Source organism: Lampetra fluviatilis, chromosome 7 (assembly GCF_964198595.1).
Source record: "Lampetra fluviatilis chromosome 7, kcLamFluv1.1, whole genome shotgun sequence".
Taxonomy (NCBI): Eukaryota; Metazoa; Chordata; class Hyperoartia; order Petromyzontiformes; family Petromyzontidae; genus Lampetra; species Lampetra fluviatilis.
Genome location: NC_136281.1, coordinates 14666509 through 14686659, shown reverse-complemented (window position 1 = coordinate 14686659; position 20151 = coordinate 14666509). Strand labels below are relative to the sequence as shown.

Here is a 20151-nt window from a genome sequence, read left to right as displayed (position 1 = left end):
ATCGTGAGGTTCATTGTGTTTGGGCTTATTGTTTGTGGAACATTAACCGATTAACACGTGTTAGTTTTCTCCCAATATTGATTTGTTTTTTTTTCTCTTAGGCAAGATGTACCTGTGTAAACTCTGCGGCATAGGATGAATTTGTAAATGTCTTCTTTAATGTGGAATTCGATATGTAAACGTGGGATGGTTTAGTGTTTCCAAGACTCGCATTTTGTCGGTTGTGCCCTCCGACAGTAAATCATTTCGGACTGCGTGCTCAAACGCACTCGCTGGACCAGATGCAATGTGGCCTAAAGCGACATAGCAGAATAAAAGGAGCTAATAAATTAATGATTATATTTTAACGGCAGTACGCCATGAGCACTGATGTGAAAGTCTATTAATAAATAAAGTAATTGCTTAGCAAAGGAAACATGTTGATTGAATGACCTCCGTTTAAATACTGCTAAAAAAAATTTGTTCAATCACAATTTTAGAATCGCCATTAAAGCTATATGTCATTTTGTGTACAAATGCATTATGCGTTGGTGTGAAGCATCAATGGCGATTCATATATGAGCAGAACTCTTCCGTCTCCACATGTACTCGAAAACCTATATTCTAGTCCATCAACCGATTGCCAATGCAGAGCAATATGTTTAAGCCTGACTGCTGATAGAACCCAGAAAGTGAAAATCGGTCCATAGTTTGCTCGCCTAGAAAAATGCTGCTGGATAATATTTGTCTGCAAAGCCATTAGGCCGAAGGAGTAAAACATAATCGTTTTTATATGTGGAGACACAGAATGTATGCATTTACCCACAATGCTCCACAATATCGCCTAATGAGTTTGTACACATCAAGTACAGCCTTGAGGGTGATTTTAAAATTGAGATAGAAAAAACCCGAAGGTTTATATATGAAATTAAACGAATTAACGGGGGGGGGTGGGGGGGGTGGGGGGGGTTCTTCTTATTTGTGCTCCACGTGGATGGCTGTGGGGCCGGCTGGCGCCTGCGCTGCTTGCGCAGAATGGGCCTTGATGGGCTCGGGGGACACGTGGAGAAATAAGCCATTCTGTCAACGCCGAGCGTAATTAGCAAACCTCCCGAGTGCGGGACAATTGTTTTCCTTTCGCTGTTTGTTGACGCGAGCGATGGAGAAGGGTGGCACAGAGGATTCGGCTCGAGAAGAAAAAAAAACCTGACATGTAGCAAAGAGGGACTGCGGAGGCAGCAGGGAAAGCGGCGGGGGAGGCGGGATGGGGGGCGGTGGTGGTGGGGGGGGGGGTATTTTCGGGGGGGGGGGGGGGGGTGGCGGCGTGCGCCACGGCGACGGTGGCACGTGGGGGAATCGGCGGCGATTGTTCCGAGATCGCCGTGGGGACTCGGGGAGCCCCCGGCCGGCCGCGTGGCTCAGGTGGCCGCTGCGGCTGCCTCTTAAAGCGATTTGTCGCGCTCCTCCCAGAGCCAGGCCCGGCTGCCTCTGCCCGCCCGTGCGTGATACGCGACACGCGCCCGGCCCAGCGCACGCCACGTCGCCGTCAGCCGGCGCGGCTGCAGTCGTCCCAAACGAGGCCTCGGGGGAGGGGGTTTTCGTCATTGTCTGCGGGCGGAAGGCGGTAAATTAAGCGTCGCTTTATTCACGTGGCGGCCGGCCGGTACGCCGTCCGGCGGATGGACAGGCAAAGCACTTATCCTGAGCAAACAAACGGCACGGGCAACAACAACAACAAAAAAACACAGTTGCCGGTCGCTTCTTCGACTCACGGACAAAGAGCTTCCGCTGCCTCCCGAGATCTTTCCTGAGCAGTTGTATTGAGTTCAGGTTAAGCGCATCCCCCTGAGTTGCGGCCGTATTAGCAAGTCGCACGGCTTTCTTTCTGTCCCAAAATCCATACCCGTCCGATGAGTTGCAGGCGCGCGCAGCGAGAGGCCGATTACGCAAGGTCGATATTGTCTCCCGATAATCGTGCGTAAACCCAAACCCGGGTCAATTTGCTTTAAATTAGAGAAAAATCTGTTGCAAATGGGGTCAGGGATGATATCAATCAAGGAATAGCATTCACTTATGCACAAAGACAACGGTGATCATTTAGTTTTACCGCTTTGACGTTTTTTAGCAAGCGCTTATCAATGAACGCCGATGAAAACTGTCACTTCACGCACAAGCACCGTTGTGGTGTCGCTACCAAACCCAGCTGCTTTTGTCTTCTCAGCACTAATGTCGACATGTGTCGCATGCATAATGTACTCGTCTTCTAGGTATGTGTTTAAATAAGCGGTGGCGCGATGGTTAGCGCGCTATCCTTTGAACCTCGCCACCTAAGTTCGATTCCTGGCTATAATATGCGACATCTGAAACGGTCCTTACCCCACTCCACCACCCCACACCACTACCCAAACCCATCCTGACCAGCATGGAGAAGTATGTTCACACAGTTGCCATCACCAACAAATGGCTGTGATTAAGTTGTTATGAAGTGTCGTGATCTGTAAGCAAGCCAAAAATCACTGCCATTTTCGGGATATTTTACCACTACCCCGCAAAGCATACTTCAAGCGCACGCACAGAGACAAAGATCCCCCCTATAGCCTTAACATACTGTTGGGGCAAGTGCTGTTAGCGAGCACCTATCAAGGCCGGCACGGCACAAGGGGGAGTCGGTGACCTGTACAACACTCGGCCACCTTTGTCTCCCCAGTGGCGATGTTTACACACCACACCAGGTACTCATTTGAGGCTGAATCGATCTAGGAGAGGCCCAGGACCAGTTCACACACACTTATGTTGGCCATGAGCGAGAATCGAACTCAGGGCACCGGGTTCAATGCACAGTGCGCTAACCGTTGCATTACCGGCTCCCCATGAGCGCATGCACGCGCGCACACACACCCAAACGTACACGGCACGCAGAGCTGCTAATGGGACATCTTCACACGGCACACGATTATGCCGATTCCTGTTCAACCAAGCCACCCCAGTGTGCGTGGCGAGTGTCAGCACGCTTGCTTGAGGTGCCAAAAATACACGGTCAGAGCCTTGGGTGAGAGGCGCGAAACAAGAACAGAAATAAATTATCGTAGCGTGAGTCTAATTACCTCTGACTTTTCGATGACCCCGAGTGTGTAACATATGTTCGTGCATTGATGATTGAACGGCCGTTGCGTGTTTTACCACGAGTGCCTTCTGTGATACCTGGCCCTACACAATTGTACAGTTGTAATACCTCGACTTGGCACGAGCACTCTACTTGGCATAGGCTTAACCACCTGAAATAAATGCTATAAACGCAACAAATTCGTCGGTAAACACTGCCTTATTTGGAGATATATATAATAAGGCACATTTCAGGATGCGGCACTTATTCATAGCACATAGGCCAGAGAGATAAGTGGGTAATAGTTGGAGACTATACTACAAACTAAACTAAAACTAAACTTTTTATTTTACCAGGTAAGGCCCACTGAGCTATATAGATCTTTTTCAGAAGCGACCTGGCTACAAATGATAGCTCAACGAAGTGGCTTATCACGTGTACATTTATAGCAGCCAAATACTCTAAATGCATGTTAATTATAAATGCGGAGGGAAAAACCGGGGGACCGGGAGAAAAGTCCACATGACCATCGGGAGAACACGCAAACTGCAAATAAACAGGCGTCAGGGTCGGGATCGAATCCACGACCTCCTGTATACCAGGCGAGGTAGTGAACATCTCGCCACTGTGGCGTCATGGGGCCTGATGAAAACTAAATTTTCAAGCCGTTTTCTGATGACCAGCCCTCAAATTGACACGTGAAATGAATGCTGGCTGCCGTGTGTTAGTAGTTTGTGATGGAGAAGGCAGCAGGGTGTGGCTCTGACTTGACATATAACAATGAATCGAATCTTGATGAAAATCGATCCATACGCTTATGATACGGGTATCGGATCGTGCAAATTACTTGCGCACGTCATCTTATTGTGACATTTTTACTGTCTGAGTGAACCAAACTGTACAAACGATACGAATGTCAAACCGAGTAAAAAAACATTTTTTTATCGAATTGCAACCCCTGCATCATGACACAATCGAATCGCTGGATGGGGTGGGTGGGGTGGAAGGGTAATTTCGTTAACGATCAATTTCAAGCCCAGCATCCAACCGTAAATATACTAATGTCTGAAGAAGAAGAAAAACACACAATTCCAAGGTTAAGCATGCACGTGCAGGCTCGGTCAGCCGGGGTTCAGCTGGCACGTCGTGGCGTGTCCCGTCGTCTCGCTTGGCAGGTGTCATCCTCATGGGCCCTAATCGCTCGCCCCTCTTGCCATCTCTCTGCCTCCGTCCACCCGACTGTCCTCTAAACACCCCCCCCTGCCCCCGTCGGGCTCTCCGCTCATTGGCTCCTCGGCCAGCCGTGACATCTCAATCTGTCTGTGTGGCAGCCCCACAGGGACCCGCAGAGGGCCTCTGTCGCACTGTCTGTCCCGACAAGAGCAACAATGCCGACGCCTGTAATGAGACCTGCAGATGCATCGGACAAAATTCAAACCTCGCGTAAAATACACGTTTTGTCGTTGTTGTTGTCGTGAGCAAACGAATATAGATTTGTAGGAATCGTTGTGCAGCTGCGTTTGCACATTTTGTAAAGCAAAAAGCCGAGTATTTCTTGCCCAGACTATTAATAATGTATTTTTGTTGCATATTCATTCCATGCACTGATTTGCATGACGTTAAATAGTGAGCCAACACGATGTAAGAGAGTAATGCTTCTTTATCATATATCATTTGTTATTTCCAACGGAGGCAGTCTAACAAAAACATCACGAGAAAATAAAAAGGAAATGTGGTTATATTATGCTTTAAGTACGAAAGCTCTGAATCATATGTCAACACATTAAGCTTGTTGATGTTAAGCATAGCCATATCGAAACGTCAATATAATGCGCGTGAGCATGCATACATTTAATAAGCAGATCTCAATATGTTCACTCGCTTGCCTCCACAGTGAAAATTCATTCTTTCACCACAAATGGTTTAATAACCGTGTGCGTGCAATGTGTGTGCCGAGCGATAGTTTTTTTTTATTTCAGCGAGGCATCATGACGTAAATATCACGTGTAAAATTAATCAAATTTCACTTTGTCTCTTCACCTTTGCTCCCTGTGTGCGGTGCTTAAATGTACCCTCATCGTCTCTTCTAACCCATAATTTTCAGCCGTAATCACAATCAGAATATTTCTACTGGAGTAATCCGATGAGCTATGAAGCTCTTTTTTTCAGATGTCCAGGAGGTTGCGAGTCAGAAGGTTACAGCAAACGATACAAAAACAAAGCATAGGAAAGGTAAACAAATCACTTAAAGAAATATATCTAAATAAAACTAAACTAGTTTTATTTTTATCTTACCAGGTAAAGCCCACTGATCTATTAGCTTCCTTTTCAGAAGCGACCTGGCCGCAAATCATAGCGCAACGAAGTGGGCTTGTCGCGTGAAAATTTGCAGCAGAAAAACTATTTGAGTAATCGAAATGCGCGCTGCTAAATGTTGAGGGGAAACGGGCAAAACTCCAAACATGCAGGCGATGGGGCAAGGGAAAGGCGGCAGGTGGCCAGGTTTACTCTGCGCTCGGGCACTCGACGCCAAAGCTCTCCTGCTTCGCGGTGAACGTGCTGCTCCAGCGCCGTGTTCGGCAGAGGGACCCGCTGGGAAAATCTGCAGGCCCCTCCCCCCCCCCCCCCTCGTTTCACCATTCCCGCTGGGGGGCAGTGAGAGAGAGCAAGCGAGCGCACCTGTCGGCTTCCTTGACGGCACCCCCCCCTCCCCTACCGCTCACCGCTCCTTCTCAAGCTACGAAGAGCGGTCGCGGTACCTGGAGGCCATCGTGAAGCAGCAGCGGGAGGTGAGCACCTTCGAGGACCTGGCGGCGCAGGTGTACAGCCCCGCCATGTGCCGCCCGCTCTCGTGTGAAGCAGGTGAGGGCTGCAGTGGCGCGCGCACGCAGTCACCGGTCCCACAACCCCCCCCCCCCACACACACACCCACACACCCACCCACACACCCACCCACACACCCACCCACACACCCACCCACACACCCACCCACACACCACCCACACACCCACCTACACACCCACCCCGCACACCCCCCCGCACACCCCCCCGCACACCCCCCCGCACACCCACCCGCACACCCACCCACATCCCCACCCACATCCCCACCCACATACCCACCCACACACCCACACACCCCCCTGCACACCCACCCACACACCCACCCACACCCCCCCCCACACACCCACACCCACCCGCACACCCCTCGTTGCCTGAACTCGAGTCGTGCTCCGCAGAGGGAGGGGAGGGTGGGGCATTGAGAGGGTAATTAAAAACTATTTTAAAATATACTATTTTTATTTTACCAGGTAAGGCCCACTGAGCTTTATAGACTTTTTTTTCTTCCCAGAATCGACCTGGCCACAAATGGTCGCCCAACGAAGTGGCTTATCGCGTAGGCATTTATAGCAGTAGCCAAATACTCTAAACGTATGTTGATTATAAATGTGGAGGGGGAAAAAAACCGAGGACCCGGAGAAAAATCCACGCGATCACAGAGCGAGAGAGACACACAAACTCCAAATATACGCGTCAGGGTCAGGATCGAACCCATCACCTCGTGCATACCAGTCGAGGTAGTTAACATCTTGCCACCACGGGGCCCTTTCTTTACAAACTAGCTTAAACACGCCCCCCCTCCCCCCAAGGTGCACCCTACCCCTCCGCCACCCTCCCCCCCCAGCTTATATTTGTGGTATGTGTCCGATGGGGGTGTAACCCGACGCGTCCATTGCTATCAGAAGGTGCCCCTCTTCTAAGATGCGTGGTCAGCGTTGAAAGAGTAGGCCAAATACCCTCCAGAGGGGGGGGTGGGTCTCTTCAGCTTCTTCTAGTGGAGGCCCTTCCTTGTAGCAATGTTGTGAGCAAGCAGTTGCAGCGCTGCCCTTTTGCCTTTTGAGGTTCACCGTAAAGGCATGAGATCATGTGTGTAGTACTAGACGGCGTTTTTGTTAGTGTATCCACGTACTCTTTGGTTCTTTCGGTAAAGTCACGTAGGTATAAAATACAATAAATCACGACGTTTCGGGCGCAACACAAGCATCCATCATCAGCTTTCCCACCTGATGATTTTACTGAAAGAACCAAAGAGTATGGATTCCTGCAGGCAAGAAAGCTTCAAATCAAGATATCCACATGTTACATTTATCTTGATGGGGCTAACAAACAAATGTACATCGAGACAAAACAATAAAGAAATGATGCAAACGGGATGACAAAATGGAGAGGAAAAATGAATCGCTATGCCCCCCCCCCCCCCCCCCACTATGTCCGATTCTCCATGGCAGCAGCGTGGCCAGCAGCGGTGATGAGAGTGGCGGGGACCTAGCGTGGCGTCGTTCATTTCCCTCTGGCGCTACCAGCGGAAATGCCAGTGATCTGTCAGGAGAGACATCGTAATGAAAACTATTCAATAAAAACTTTTTTTTTACTGCAAGTTCAGAGAGAGAAAAAAATATGAAATTGGATTCGTGAAAACTGGGTTTGTTGAAGACGTCAAATTTAATTTTCAAAGCTATCATAATTTATCACAGTAAGTTGTGAATAAATGTAATGCATTTAAGTTTAAACATTGTTAAATATCATCACGAGGTCTTTGGCATTGCGATAAGAGAATGGCACTTTTTTTTTACCATAAGTAATTTTTGCAGGTGGTTGAAGGATAGAATCACTGGTATATCTTGTGATGCACATTATTTGCCAGCGAAGAGATGAATTAGACGTCCAAGGGCTGTAATTTTTGGGATCTTGTGTCTTTTCAGTCACTGAAGTTCACACGAGCGTGCTATAATGCGGAGTCCCTCTCTCTGATTTTGATTGAGGTTTATATTGGCTGGTTTACAGCGTGGATGACTAATCATGGGATGCAGTGGGTTGAGTGGAAATTTTGAGATGGTTGTGTCTTGTCTTTCTTTGTTTTTACTGCAAGAATCCACAAATCATTACTAATTGTTCATGAACATATAGAAATTGATTACATTTCATCTCTGATCATGTTTCGAATTCTCTGATTTTGTCCAAAGTTAACGAGAGAACCCTGTCTTCTTGGTTCTTTCGGTAAAGTCACGTAGAAGGGAAGTAATAAAATAATAAAAATAAAACATAATAAAATTATTCTCACGACGTTTGGGCCACAACGCAACCAGCCGTCCTCAGGTGAAAACCAGGTCCGTCGAGGCGACAGAGTCTGAAGATGAATCCCTGCAGTCACGAAAGCTTTAAAAAAAAAGAGAGAACCCTGGTTAACCTGTCATCGTAAGGAGCTGACCTGTGGGATTAAAATGAGCCGCAAAGATCGCCTGTTGCAACATTCTTCTAGCCAAGCGCTGAGGTTTTTTGCCCTCCCCCAGCCCGCAAGGTTACGATTAATTCGATTTATTTATTGTTCGCAAAATGAATTCGTCAACAGTCACCTACCGATGTAACGTTCTCGCATGTAAAAACAAAAATCACTTTACCGTTAAGCTTTTGCGTCTTAAAAAAAAAAGGGGCGTGACGTTCAGCAGCACGCATTTGTGCGTTGCGTCGTTTAGGTGCGGTGACGCAGTCCTTCCTGTTGTCGTTACTCTTGTGCTGGAATAAAAAACTCACGCGGTTTTGCCTGAGACGACAGCGTGTGCCGCGGCCAATGCGAGGTGCCGGCGACAGGTGGGCGTCTCAAGCGGTGCGATTTGCGTCGTCTCCCCGGTCTTGCCCTCGTCGCGGCGCTTGCCTCGTGCGGGAGTCGCTCACCACTCTTGTGACTGGGCGCTGCCGCTGTCACTCGGGTGCGATTTGTAGCTGTATTTGTTTTACGTTAAAATTTTGATTTTTCCCAGATCATTTTTCATAACGCCTTTCTCCCAAGCAGAAACAAAGGTAAGAGAAGGGGGCCGAGATGCTCGCGAAGGGCCACACACTGCCAAGCTCTCCTGTCCTTAACCGGCTTTTGTTCCAGCTTTTTGTTATTTTTAACCAGCACCACACGGAGCACTTTCCCCCTTCCTTGTTTTCAGCTGCACTAACCCGATTGGTCACTAATTAAAGCTTTCTTCGGTTTTTTTTTTACTAATACGATTCACCGCAACCCCAACAAAATAAACCTTCGTGGGGATGGGGGGTGGGGGGGAATTAAAGAAAACTAAAAGGGAAACTTGGAAGAAGAGGTTGCGCAAACTAAGAACAACCTCTGCGCGCCGGCGCTTGGAGGAGGCGCTCCGAGAGAGCCGCGTCCGTGAAAGTATCTTGAGATGAGCGGTCGATAATGCTCGCTCGGCTGGACGACGCCGCGAAGCGAGGAGCTGCTGGTTGCCAGGCATTGTGCCCCGAATGCCTCCGTTGATGCCGTTGATGCCGTTGACGCGCTCACACCTGCTGCTTGGTGCGATCGTCGTACCTCGGGCACCTCGCCTTTCAACCGCTCTTTCTCCGCGGAGGGCCACTCGGAGACGCTCATTAAAAGCTGCTTAAAATTACATAATGCTTGCGTAAATTATTCTTGCGCCCTAGATGTTCGATTAATTCGCGGTAGTTTATAAATGAACGGCAAAGAAGAAAGCGGCCGCAGAAGCTTGTAATTATCTAACCGCTAGCCTTTGAAAGCAGGCTTCATTTGTTTGTGGCCATTAAAAATGTATAACGAATATCCATAATACATTACCGCCTTGACTTCACTAATCTTGTGGTATTGTCAGAAAATTTGGTCTCGTGGCCTGATATCGAATTCTGTTTTGGCTTGTCGGTCCCCTATTTGTGCAGTGCCGTAGCGCCGGCCGTGGCATTGTTGATCCAAGTGCTTCCAGTGGGCGCAAACCAAAGCAGCAGCATCTGTGTGTTCACCGTACATGCCAAAAGCAGCCAGCAGTTGTAACTATAGTATTAATTACGTTGCATTTTTACTCTGTGTAAGCGCGAACCTCACTGTCGCCAGCACTGTACGTACGAGATTATTAACACCTGGACCGCTCTTCTCGTGCGTTTGCGCGCTCGCTCGCTCGCGTGCCTTGCAGCGAACGAGCACGACACCAGCCGAGAGGTGGACAGCCCCGCTGAGGAGGCAGACTGCGCCGAAAGCGTCTCCAAGCAGGCCCACGCGCAGCCCTTCGGCAAGCACCGACGCACGGGCAGGCTGCGCCGCATCACGGGCGCGGTCGGGAAGTCCTGACGACCCTCCACCGCTAGCCGGCACGACGCCCACGGCCGCTGGTGCCCGCACAACTGGCGTGGCCGGCTCTCCCCCTCTTGCGTTTCCGTCTGGTCTGTGCGCGGCAGGTTTGCAGTGCTGAAGGGAGCGGTGGGGGGGGGAGGAGGGGGCCCCCTCAGGGGCTCGTTTGTTGTTTTGCGTGCGCGTTAGCTTCCGTTTCTGAATGATTAAACACATGAAGTAATTTTGGTGCGTTATTTTTATTCTTCTGCGAGAGATTTCCTTTCCGAATTTCCGTTGATTGTAAGATGTACATTCCAGCAGTCTTCCTTTATTTTTTACTTTTATTAAAATAATTCGTACCAAAGCTAAGCATATATTGCCTTTTTTAAGAGTAAATTATTTTATGGTAAACAAACCACTAAAGCGTAATTAATAATGCATACTCATTCAAAGTTGGCAATTACATCATATTTATAATGTGTCGGTATAACCCATCTTCGTGATTGTCTCTAGTCAGTGCACACTGTGTATGCAGCGTTTGATAGTTGCGCTGGGGTATGTTGTTCAGCACCATGGACAATGGCACTCTTAAGGCTGGTCCTTTATAGCTGCAAGCAGTCTTTTGTTTCGCTCGTCAGTTTTATCAAATCACCCGAATCGCTTTTTTGCCTTATATATATCTCTAGTACTAAAGCAATGTGTGACTGGGCATATCACGTGTCACTTTCGTTGGGTTACGGAGTCGGCGAGAAGTAAATTAAAGATTAAAACCAATAATCATTCATCCCAAACATGTGAACCATTCACCACCGCTCAAGCTGTCACATGCAAGGCCCTGTGTCTTGTGGTCCTTGCGACACCTTGTCCGTATTTGCATTGTCCGTACAGAATGTGTCTAATTAGGGGTAAAAATAATGGAATGTGCACTTTTGAAACGAATTAACTTTTCTTTATTCGCAATATTTATTTCCTTCCGATAGTAGATTATGTTGTGTGATATACCAGAATATCAGCTACTCTCCGTACACTAAAGCAAATGAGCAGACTGTGTTTCAATTAACAAATGTCTTCATTGTTAAGATACCTAAAACTGTGTGCAAGCTCTGCAGAAGGATTTACGCACAGTATGTTTTCTAATAAATATGAAGTATCTGAAATGCAATAAAAAACCAACTTGGTCACATGACAAGCGTTACTGTGAGTCCTTGGTCTGTGTGTGAGTCAGATTTCTGGGATAGAGTCTGTTTCTTTATGGTGTCATTTGGCCATCCTCGATGTAATTTTACAATTACTTCTCTGCAGTAGCCACGGAAGGAGAACAAACATACACTTCCGTCACGTGTATTAAAACTGTTTTATTTCAAACTTAACGACGCTGGTTTTGTGTACAACTTGGTGCGTCGTGTGGAACGTAATATTTGTGGAGACAGAGTAATTACCTTTTTTTTATGGTGCCTAAACCAGTCCATACTGATTGCCAGACGAAATAGTTAATCTGCAAGTTCCTATTTTCATATCGCTCTGCCAATGTCTCATACTGCCATAATTTGCTTTGCTCTCTCATGATTTGGTTTTATATGCCAGTCAAAAATTGTCAAACTGTACAGCACAGAAAACATCGCATCAGTGGGCTTATGTGGTCATGTTAATCGAGTTTGAAATATGAGACCCGACCATATGCCTGCTCCCCCCGCCGAGACTTGGGGTATTTAAAGCTTAGGAACAAAATTGCTGTAGATTTATTTTTTGTTTCACGTATTGCGTCCACGTTTTTGTTTGTTGTATTGCGAGTTTCGCTTTGTTCATCTGCATGCATGCGGCACTGAACGCAAAACTAGTTTGCGCCGATATCTGGCTTTGCCCTCTCTCGCGGTAAAGAATTCAGTGGGCGGTGGAGGTTGCGCGGTTTTTGTCGTGTTCGATCAGCCCTTTGCGCCCACTGCGAGGACATCGTGCGAGTCCCGTGCCCGTTTCCACAAACGGTGAAATCCCAGGCCATCTGGTGCTTTTTAATCTCAAGCAAATGACGTAAAGCCTTTTTGTTGGGCGGGGGGGGGGCATGTTAGCTTACTCTTTTAATATATTTGCCAGGACATATAGGAACAAATATTCTCATTCTGAGATCTATATGGGCAAGCAGTCCCTTTTTTGTAATGAGTTTAACAACAAAAATGTCGACATAACACCGTAATTAACTTCCAACATTTGATCACGTTCACGTTCTTCGATGTCATTTCAAAATGTACCCTGTTTTGGTGGTTGGTGGTGGAAAGGTTACTGCACCACGCTATACGAACCACGTGACCTTCAATTACTGGCCACGGCTATCATCGGTGGAGAGTGATATCCGAACCGGTGCTTCTCTTTCCCTCCCCTCCTCCCCCAGGGCCCCCTATCACCAACCTGCAAAGACCGTTGTGGTGAAATATAGTGAAATCCCCTCCACCGACGCGCCGTGGAAAGCCCTTCAGCATGGATTGTCAAAAGGGCTACAACTTAAACTTTTCTGCGTTCGCTCTCCGCTCACGTGCAGATATTCTCCTTTTACGTAATAGCATTAAATCAAATCTCGTTCCAACCAAAAATCTAGCGCTTCCCCCGTCTCGCTGCGTCTCCCCATCAGCCCTCTCGCTCTACCATCCTTCCCTCCCTCCCTCTCGGGGAAGCGAGGTGTGGTGGAGGCTGCACAGTTTGGGGGTTCACCTTTGAAGGGGGGAAGGATGAGTGGCAGGAGGAAGAGAGGATGCGCTCTCTAAACGGAGAGTCCGTGCAGAGGTAACCTGCTGTTTGTAAACTATTTGTAAATAAAGAAAATCTTAACTTTGTACTTCAGGCCATCAATTGAATTTCCCTTCATAGATGAATGCCAAAGTGTAAATGCTGACGCTTTAAACACGTACGTAGTATGTGTGTGTTGTTGGGAGTCATGTTTGCAGTGCGAATGAAATCTGCGGTGAGACACGGCAACAGGACAGGAATTTATTGAATCGAAATCTATACAAACGGGTCTCAAAAACAGACATTGCTTTCCGCGATAAAACTTGTAAAACAAGAGTACAATTACTTACGTAATTAAGCGGTGACATTTCATGTACACTTTGGAAGGCTAGAATATCTAGTACACAAAAAACAGTAGCAAAACTGCGTTTTAAAAATAGGGCCTCTAATCGTGAATTGCAATAAGTAAATAGCCATTCGGCGTACAAAGTCGTGGGCCTGTGCCAAGTTGCAACGATTTGCACACGATATTTCCTAAACATGATAGATAAAACTTTATTTCCCTACTTGTACGAAGCTGCAAAAATAGTACATTCTACTTTATATTTAAGCACATCTATAGAAAAGTACATTACAAAATATTTGTTTTAATAAAATACAGTTACTACGCTTAATTTAATCCTCTCTCAGATAAATAGCAAAAAAGCGGTTCTCACCAAATATTTACACACATCGATAAAGCCACGAAAAGTAATATCGTGAAGAGCTCCCGTAACCTACATTTGGCTTTTCTATATGCTAAGGCGACAGTGTTACAAAAGCTTCGTGCTATAACTGCATCCTAATCGCTACGGGAGGGGAAAAAAAAGCTGAGTAACCTTGTGAAGTACCGTGAATGCTCCCATTACCCTTCGGCGCTTCAAGCAGAGAGTTTAATTGAGCGGAGGTCAGTCAGCGGTGTCCCCAACAACTCTTCTCGTTGTGAACATTCAGTCTCGACGAAGGCTTTCTACGACGTTTTTTTCCCCTCTCTTTTAAATCGACAAGGCACGTAACAAGCGCTCCGACGAATTTTCCTTTTTTTTTTCGCCTAGCAAGTCGGCTGCAGGGGCATGTGCAACAATATCACCTGGCGGTTCTCAGATGGGTGGCACTTGTTGATGTGGCGCGTGAGTCCCGGGGAGCTGTAGAATGTCGCGGGGCAGAACTTGCAAGGGAAGAGGTCCCGTGGGTGGAGGGCCAGCCGCTGCTCAGTCGCACCATCTCTGTCCAAGACGTAAGCCGCCTGCGCGGTGAACGCCGAGGCAATGCCACCGCCACCACCGCTGCCGACACCGCCGCTCCGAGGCAACCCGTGCTCCAGCAGGTGCTGCTCGCGGCCCTCGGGGACCGGGAACACCTCGTCGCACAGCTGGCAAGGGAACGACGAGGTGACCGCCTCGACCACGGCCGCCTCGTGCACGCTCTGCAGGTGCTTGCGCAGGTAGGCGCGCCGCCGGAACTTCTTGCTGCAGCGCGGGCACTCGTAGGGCCCGTCCTCGGAGCCGGCTTCCGAGGGCGTGGAGGCGCGACTCGGCATCTCCCGGTCGCTTGAGCCGTCGCTGTGAGCAGCGCCGGCGGCAGCAGCAGCAGCGGCAGCGGTGGTGGTGGTGGCCCCCGCAGTCGGCACCTCCGCGTCCGCTTTGCCCCCCGGCGTGGCGCTCGCTGGGCTGGGGCGCGGCTTGTGCCAGCGCCGGTGGGAAGCCAGGTTGGCCGGGCAGCTGAACACTTTGTCGCACTCGGGGCAGCGGTACTCGACTCGAACGATGCGCGAGCACCGGTGCTGCGCCAGCGCGAACGGGTCCCCGTACTCCTCCTTGCACAGCTGGCACACGTACCCTCCCCCCATGGGCCGGGAGGACCTGGGCTTCGCGTCCACGGGCTCCTCCTTGATCCGCAGCCCCAGCACGGGCGAGATGGTCACGTTGTCCTCGAAGATTAACCTGCGCGCCGCCTTGGGCTTTTTTGCGGCCACTTTGCTACTTTTGCGCTCGGCGGGTTCGGGCGAGGGCCGCTTGGCACCCGCCGTGGGTGAGCTGCTCGGGAGGCCCGACCTCGGTTTCAGCTCCACGTTGCTTGGCTGCAGAGCCGAAGGCGCGGCCAGCAGCATCTGCTCGAGGCTAGGAAAGACGCTTTGGCCGGGATAGGGCGCAGCCGACGCTGGCGAACCCAACACCGCGTCCTCTCGGCTCACGGCCCTGGTGGGACTGTAAGAGGCATAGCCAGAGTCCGGGCTGCCAAACCCCACAGATGGCTCCTGGTCACGGCCAGAGAAGGCGGAAGAGCACGGCGGTGGGTAGCTGGAGGGCAGAGGGGACACGGCCGTGCAGGTGGTGCCCAGGTTCACCGGGTAGGTGCTGTCTGGCGGGGAAAGCCACATTACAGGGCTCAAGCCATTGTCTTCACCGGCACGGGGCCGGTAAGACATGGCACTGGACCTCTTGCTCCTCTTCACTAAAAATCCTTTCGGCATCTTGGCGACGTGGTTTGTGCAAGGCACCGCTAAGGGTAAATTAAGGCACTGCTGCACCCTTCCACCCCGCCCCCCTCCCCCCCCAAAGAAAATCGCTTCGCAGTATGCAACACTCTGCGGGTTTAGCCCAAGCACTTTGGGGGCATGCAGGTGACGCTGTAGCAACGCGTGGGGAGGGGAGCAGAGGCTCGAGTCCCTCTGTGTAGTAGCATCTCTCGTGCTCATCACCTCTTATATGAGAATGCTTGTCTTTGTCTGACCACCGTCACAGATGGTAGCAAGGCAACAGCCAATGAGGACAATGAGCCTAAGCTGCATGGGTGGAGCAGATGTCAAATTTGGGTATGAGCGGGCGGGGCGTGTATACAGTTAATAGTAAATGCCTTCCGTCTATCCTAAATGACCTGGCTTCTTATTCGCGGTGCGCCTGCAATTTATTTACAGCAATTTATTCCGCGCCGAATCCCAAGACGGACGGGCGGCGTAGATAGAACGACGCTACTGAGCCTCACTGGCTGGCGAGATTGATGGTCGTATTCCAATCCACACTCGCGCTGGGGGCCACGCCTCGCAAATCACTATTAAGTCGTGAAATAAACGCGCATTATTCCACCATACAGTTGTACGCATCACTCACGGAATGTTTGCCCATGTCCCTGTGTAGTCCAGTGGCGCATACGTGGGGTGGGTTTTGTTTTTATTTTTTATAAGTAGAATTATTATCACCATCATCATCATCATCGTCGTCGTCACTTGAAGCAACCAACTTATTACTTCTGCGCAATATGTCAGTACGGCTGGAGTGCAACGTCCCCCCTCGCTCGTTCACTCGCTTGCCACGCGCCTCCCGTCACGCCGAATTCAGCACCGGAGCTGTCCGCGTGCTCGCCGCTTTGTGTGAGCAGCCCGGGGCTCCGCTGCGGCCGCGCCGCTAATCCACCGCACCGCTCCCTCCCTCCCTCTCCGCACGCACGCACCCACATCACCGGCAGGCAGGCAGGGTGTGGCGAGGGAGGAGGGAGGGAGCGAGAGATTCTCTCACGAGTCATTGTGCTCGAGCGCTGTTCGTGTTCGCCGGTGCTGGCTTGTCGAGAGAAAAAAACAATGTTTTGCGTGTGTGGCAATAAGTTCATGAGCTAAATGGCGATTTGGAGGTCTGTTAGCCGCGACGAGAGGGCTTTCAGGATAGAGTTCGTGTAGTTTTTGCTGTTCAAACATTGAAGGAGCTCAGACTACAGTGGCGTTTTCTATACGGTCCATAGTTTAGGTTGCATGGCCACAATCGCACCGTGGCTTTTGTCTTTAATTAAAATTTTATGAAGGAGATGTGCGCATCTGCTTCTTAATGTTCTGATACGACCCGGGGTTCCACCACCAGAGGGGGAATGTCAAGGCCGATGATGTTTGACTCTCGAATGAGGAGGTGTTTATTCTGAACGTCCGCGTCGCTCCACTCCCTTCGCCAGCGTTCTTCGGGTTCTGGGTTAGATTCCAGGATGGTGACAGCAGCACGATCCCAGAAGGGGGCATCGGGGACTTTGATACAGCAGCGGGGTGACGTTGTTGAGGTCTCGAGGCACTGATGATGATGTTATCATTGTGAAAATGTTATGCCTATACGATGGCCAACTTACCCCTCCTGAATAATACACACCCGTTAGGATTGCTACCGTGGTGTAACGGTTAGCGCTGTTAAACTTGAAATCCTGTGGTCGATCGGCAGGTCGCGTACGGTGACGTCAAGTGCGGATTCTTCCACCTCTTTTAAGACGTCTGGCCAGCTTGGAAGAGTAGGCCAAAACACTCCTGAGAGGGGCTCTCCAGAGCTCCCTCGAGCGGAGGCCCTCCTGCTGGCAGTGCCGTGAGAATGCCATTGCAGCGCTGCGCCTTTAACACCTATACACCCATCGGATGATGGAAGCTAAGTGGGCTTGATCGTAATCATGACTTGGATGAAAGACCTCCTGGCGATATCAGGTGTTATAGGCTTGAGCTGCAAGATAGCCTACACGTGACAGTACATTAATGGATGTGGATTCAGGAATCTCCGCTGTGCGGGGCTTTGAGTGTTAACCCCTTGTATGCGTGCGTGGTCAAGCTTCCGCCCTCTCGAGAATTCCGCTTTCTTGCAATTTTTCACTCACGATCGGAAGTGGCCAAAGAACCTCAATGCAGGCCTCTCTTGTGCAATAATAACAATAGCCATGGGACTCACGCGCGACATTTTATCCCCCCCTACCACCACCAGCGAAGACACCAATGCCACACATTATAGACTCCGGGTTGTTAAAGGTGGAATTTTAACAACAACAACAACCAATCGCGTGAATGTGCCCGCGTGTGTGTGCGTGCGCGTTTCACAGTGGGGAGCGGTGGTGGAGTGGTTAGCGCGCTGCACTACGAACCCGGCAACCCGAGTTCGATTCCCGCTCACGGCCAACACCGGTGATGATTTTCTGAACCGGTCCTGGGCCTCGCCTAGGTCTACTCAGCCTCAAACGAGTACCCGGTATGGTGTGTAAACATAGCCACTGGGGAGACAAAGGCGGTCGGGCGTGGTGCTGGCCACCCACCCCCTCGTGTACCGTGCCGGCATTCATAGGTGCTCGTTAACAGCACTTGCCCCAACAGTGTGTTAAGGCTACACGGGGGATCTTTGTCTTTGTGCGTCTCACGGTAGTCGGCGCGCGTTTTGTCGTCGGAGCCGTTGATACACAGAAGTTGATTACCGCTCTGTGTACTGTACACAAGGACGTATACCCATCTAATCCCTTAATAGTTCCATTCATGCAGCGATTGCGATCCCGATCCCCCGCGAGCGGTCCGAAATCAACACGGGAACGCACGCACGCATGAAACCTCGGTAAATTGTCGGTGATTTTTACATCGCGAATTACCCACAGCGCTCCAACTATGCGAGCTCGTTGAGGCTCTTGGTAGAAGAGACCAACGGTGTTGTGGTGGTTTCTTGTTTTACCTTTGGCTAAATCGCTCGCACGGAATGCGTCCGAGCTCGCCAGAGTTCAGCCGCTCGGCAGCGACGAGCCTGGGAGAGGCTCTTTCGACGGTTAAGGACTCGTGCGTTAAAACATGTGGCAAGGCTGCAACTGCTCCTAGGTTCATCTTCTTGGTTTTTTCGGTAAAGTCACGTAGAAGGGAAATAATAAAATAATAAAAATAAACCATATAATAAAATAATTCTCACGACGTTTCGGCCACAACGCAAGCAGACGTCCCTCAGGTGAAGAACAGGTCTGTCGGAAAGACAGCGCCTGAATGAACACCACCAGACCTGTTCTTCACCTGAGGACGGCTGCTTGCGTTGTGGCCGAAACGTCGTGAGAATTATTTTATTATGTAAAATTTATTTTATTTTATTATATCCCTTCTACGTGACTTTACCGAAAGAACCAAGAAGATGAATCCCTGCAGTCACGAAAGCTTTAAATCGAAATTTGCTCCTAGGTTGTTGTTGTTCTTGTTGTTTTTTTTGCAGAGGGCAATGCAGCATAACTATTACCGCTGTTACGCTCCCCGCATTGACCGACCCGCCACTGACCAGCGTGTCGAAGTATGGTCGATGTGCCCCCACGACCCGCACGGCGTGGTTATTAAGGGCTCCCATCATCAAGCAGCGGGAGCAACGGATTCGCCAGAAAGCCCCCGACATGTTGTGGCGGGGTCACGCTTACCAATGACATCTGATGGAGCAGGCCCAGTGTTTGTTGAGCGCGTACGGCTGCTTGATGAGGTCCAGAAGGGCGAAGCCAAAGCAAAGTTTGTGTGTTTGAACAAAATGCTTCTGGTTAAAAAAAAGTCTGGAAGGCCGATCATCTGGATAGGTTATAAGATATTTTACTGTTTTTTACCGTGGAGATACAAGACGGAAGATGATTTGTTGAATGTGATCACACGGCTTAGTGTAAAAAAAGTAATTTGTGCACATTGCCTGCATGCATTATCCTTGCAAAATAGCGTTTAAGTATATTCACGAATGGTGAAGCAAGACGGTAAATAATGGGTCGCTTTTTCGGGGAATGAAATTTTTTGGTGGTCGTTTTACAAGTCTGGGTAAAATAAAATAAAAAGGTGCGGCCAGTCCATAATTCGTCTTTTAATTCTACATCATCATTTCAGCCCCGCTGGTCCACTGCTCATGTTATGTTCACGTGAAAGTAAATCTCTGCACGACACAACCAACGCGTTCGGCCAACGGAGCACCACTTATACGACATGTTATCAATTGTTTATGGCCTATTGTGACCAAAGTGTTGTTTTAAATCGTTTAGTTTATCTCAGCGCATATCCTCGGCAGTTCTAAATGACGAGGCAGTGCATGGTAATGTATGTGTAAAGAGTGCGTCTGTTATAGATGATTCATTACACATTTACGAAAACGTTTGCTTCTCTTTTTTTGTGTCCCCTGGCTATTTAACAAGGCTGATTTACGTCTCTCCTATTCTTCAGTACGTTTATGTTGTTTTATTCCATTACAGAATCATTATCATCATCATCGCCACCACCATCATCACCATTCACCATACAGGGTCCCCCTCCCCTCCCCTTATGCTTAATGGCCATCAGACAAAGCCCCCCGTGTAGCCTCAACAGACTGTTGGGGCAAGTGCTGTTAGCGACCAGCACCTATGAAGGCCGGCGCGGCACACGAGGGGGGGGGGCGGGTGGCCAGCATCACGCCCGACCGCCTTTGTCTTC

At 49.5% G+C, this 20151-nt stretch overlaps 2 protein-coding genes across 13 annotated transcripts in view; one reads left to right on the top strand and one right to left on the bottom strand.

Annotated features, from left to right (window-relative positions):
* The window catches only part of LOC144933630 (ral GTPase-activating protein subunit alpha-1-like), a 134273-nt gene extending 122885 nt beyond the window's left edge, over nucleotides 1-11388 (top strand). For 11 of the 12 annotated variants that reach the window (XM_078858641.1, XM_078858636.1, XM_078858642.1 and 8 more), the window contains 2 exons: nucleotides 5820-5944; nucleotides 10069-11388. In XM_078858641.1, coding sequence (XP_078714767.1) covers nucleotides 5820-5944; nucleotides 10069-10223 — 280 coding nt within the window. In that variant the 3' untranslated portion in view covers nucleotides 10224-11388. Of the gene's footprint in view, nucleotides 1-5819; nucleotides 5945-8898; nucleotides 8939-10068 lie in introns of all 12 variants that reach the window. The other variant, XM_078858637.1, reaches the window with a different exon arrangement.
* Nucleotides 11389-13170: 1782 nt separating this feature from the next.
* Nucleotides 13171-15700, bottom strand: LOC144933629 (insulinoma-associated protein 1a-like). The gene has a single exon (XM_078858629.1). It carries the CDS (start codon nucleotides 15658-15660, stop codon nucleotides 14014-14016), a length of 1647 nt encoding a protein of 548 aa, XP_078714755.1. The 5' UTR covers nucleotides 15661-15700; the 3' UTR covers nucleotides 13171-14013.
* Between the last annotated feature and the right edge of the window lie 4451 nt (nucleotides 15701-20151).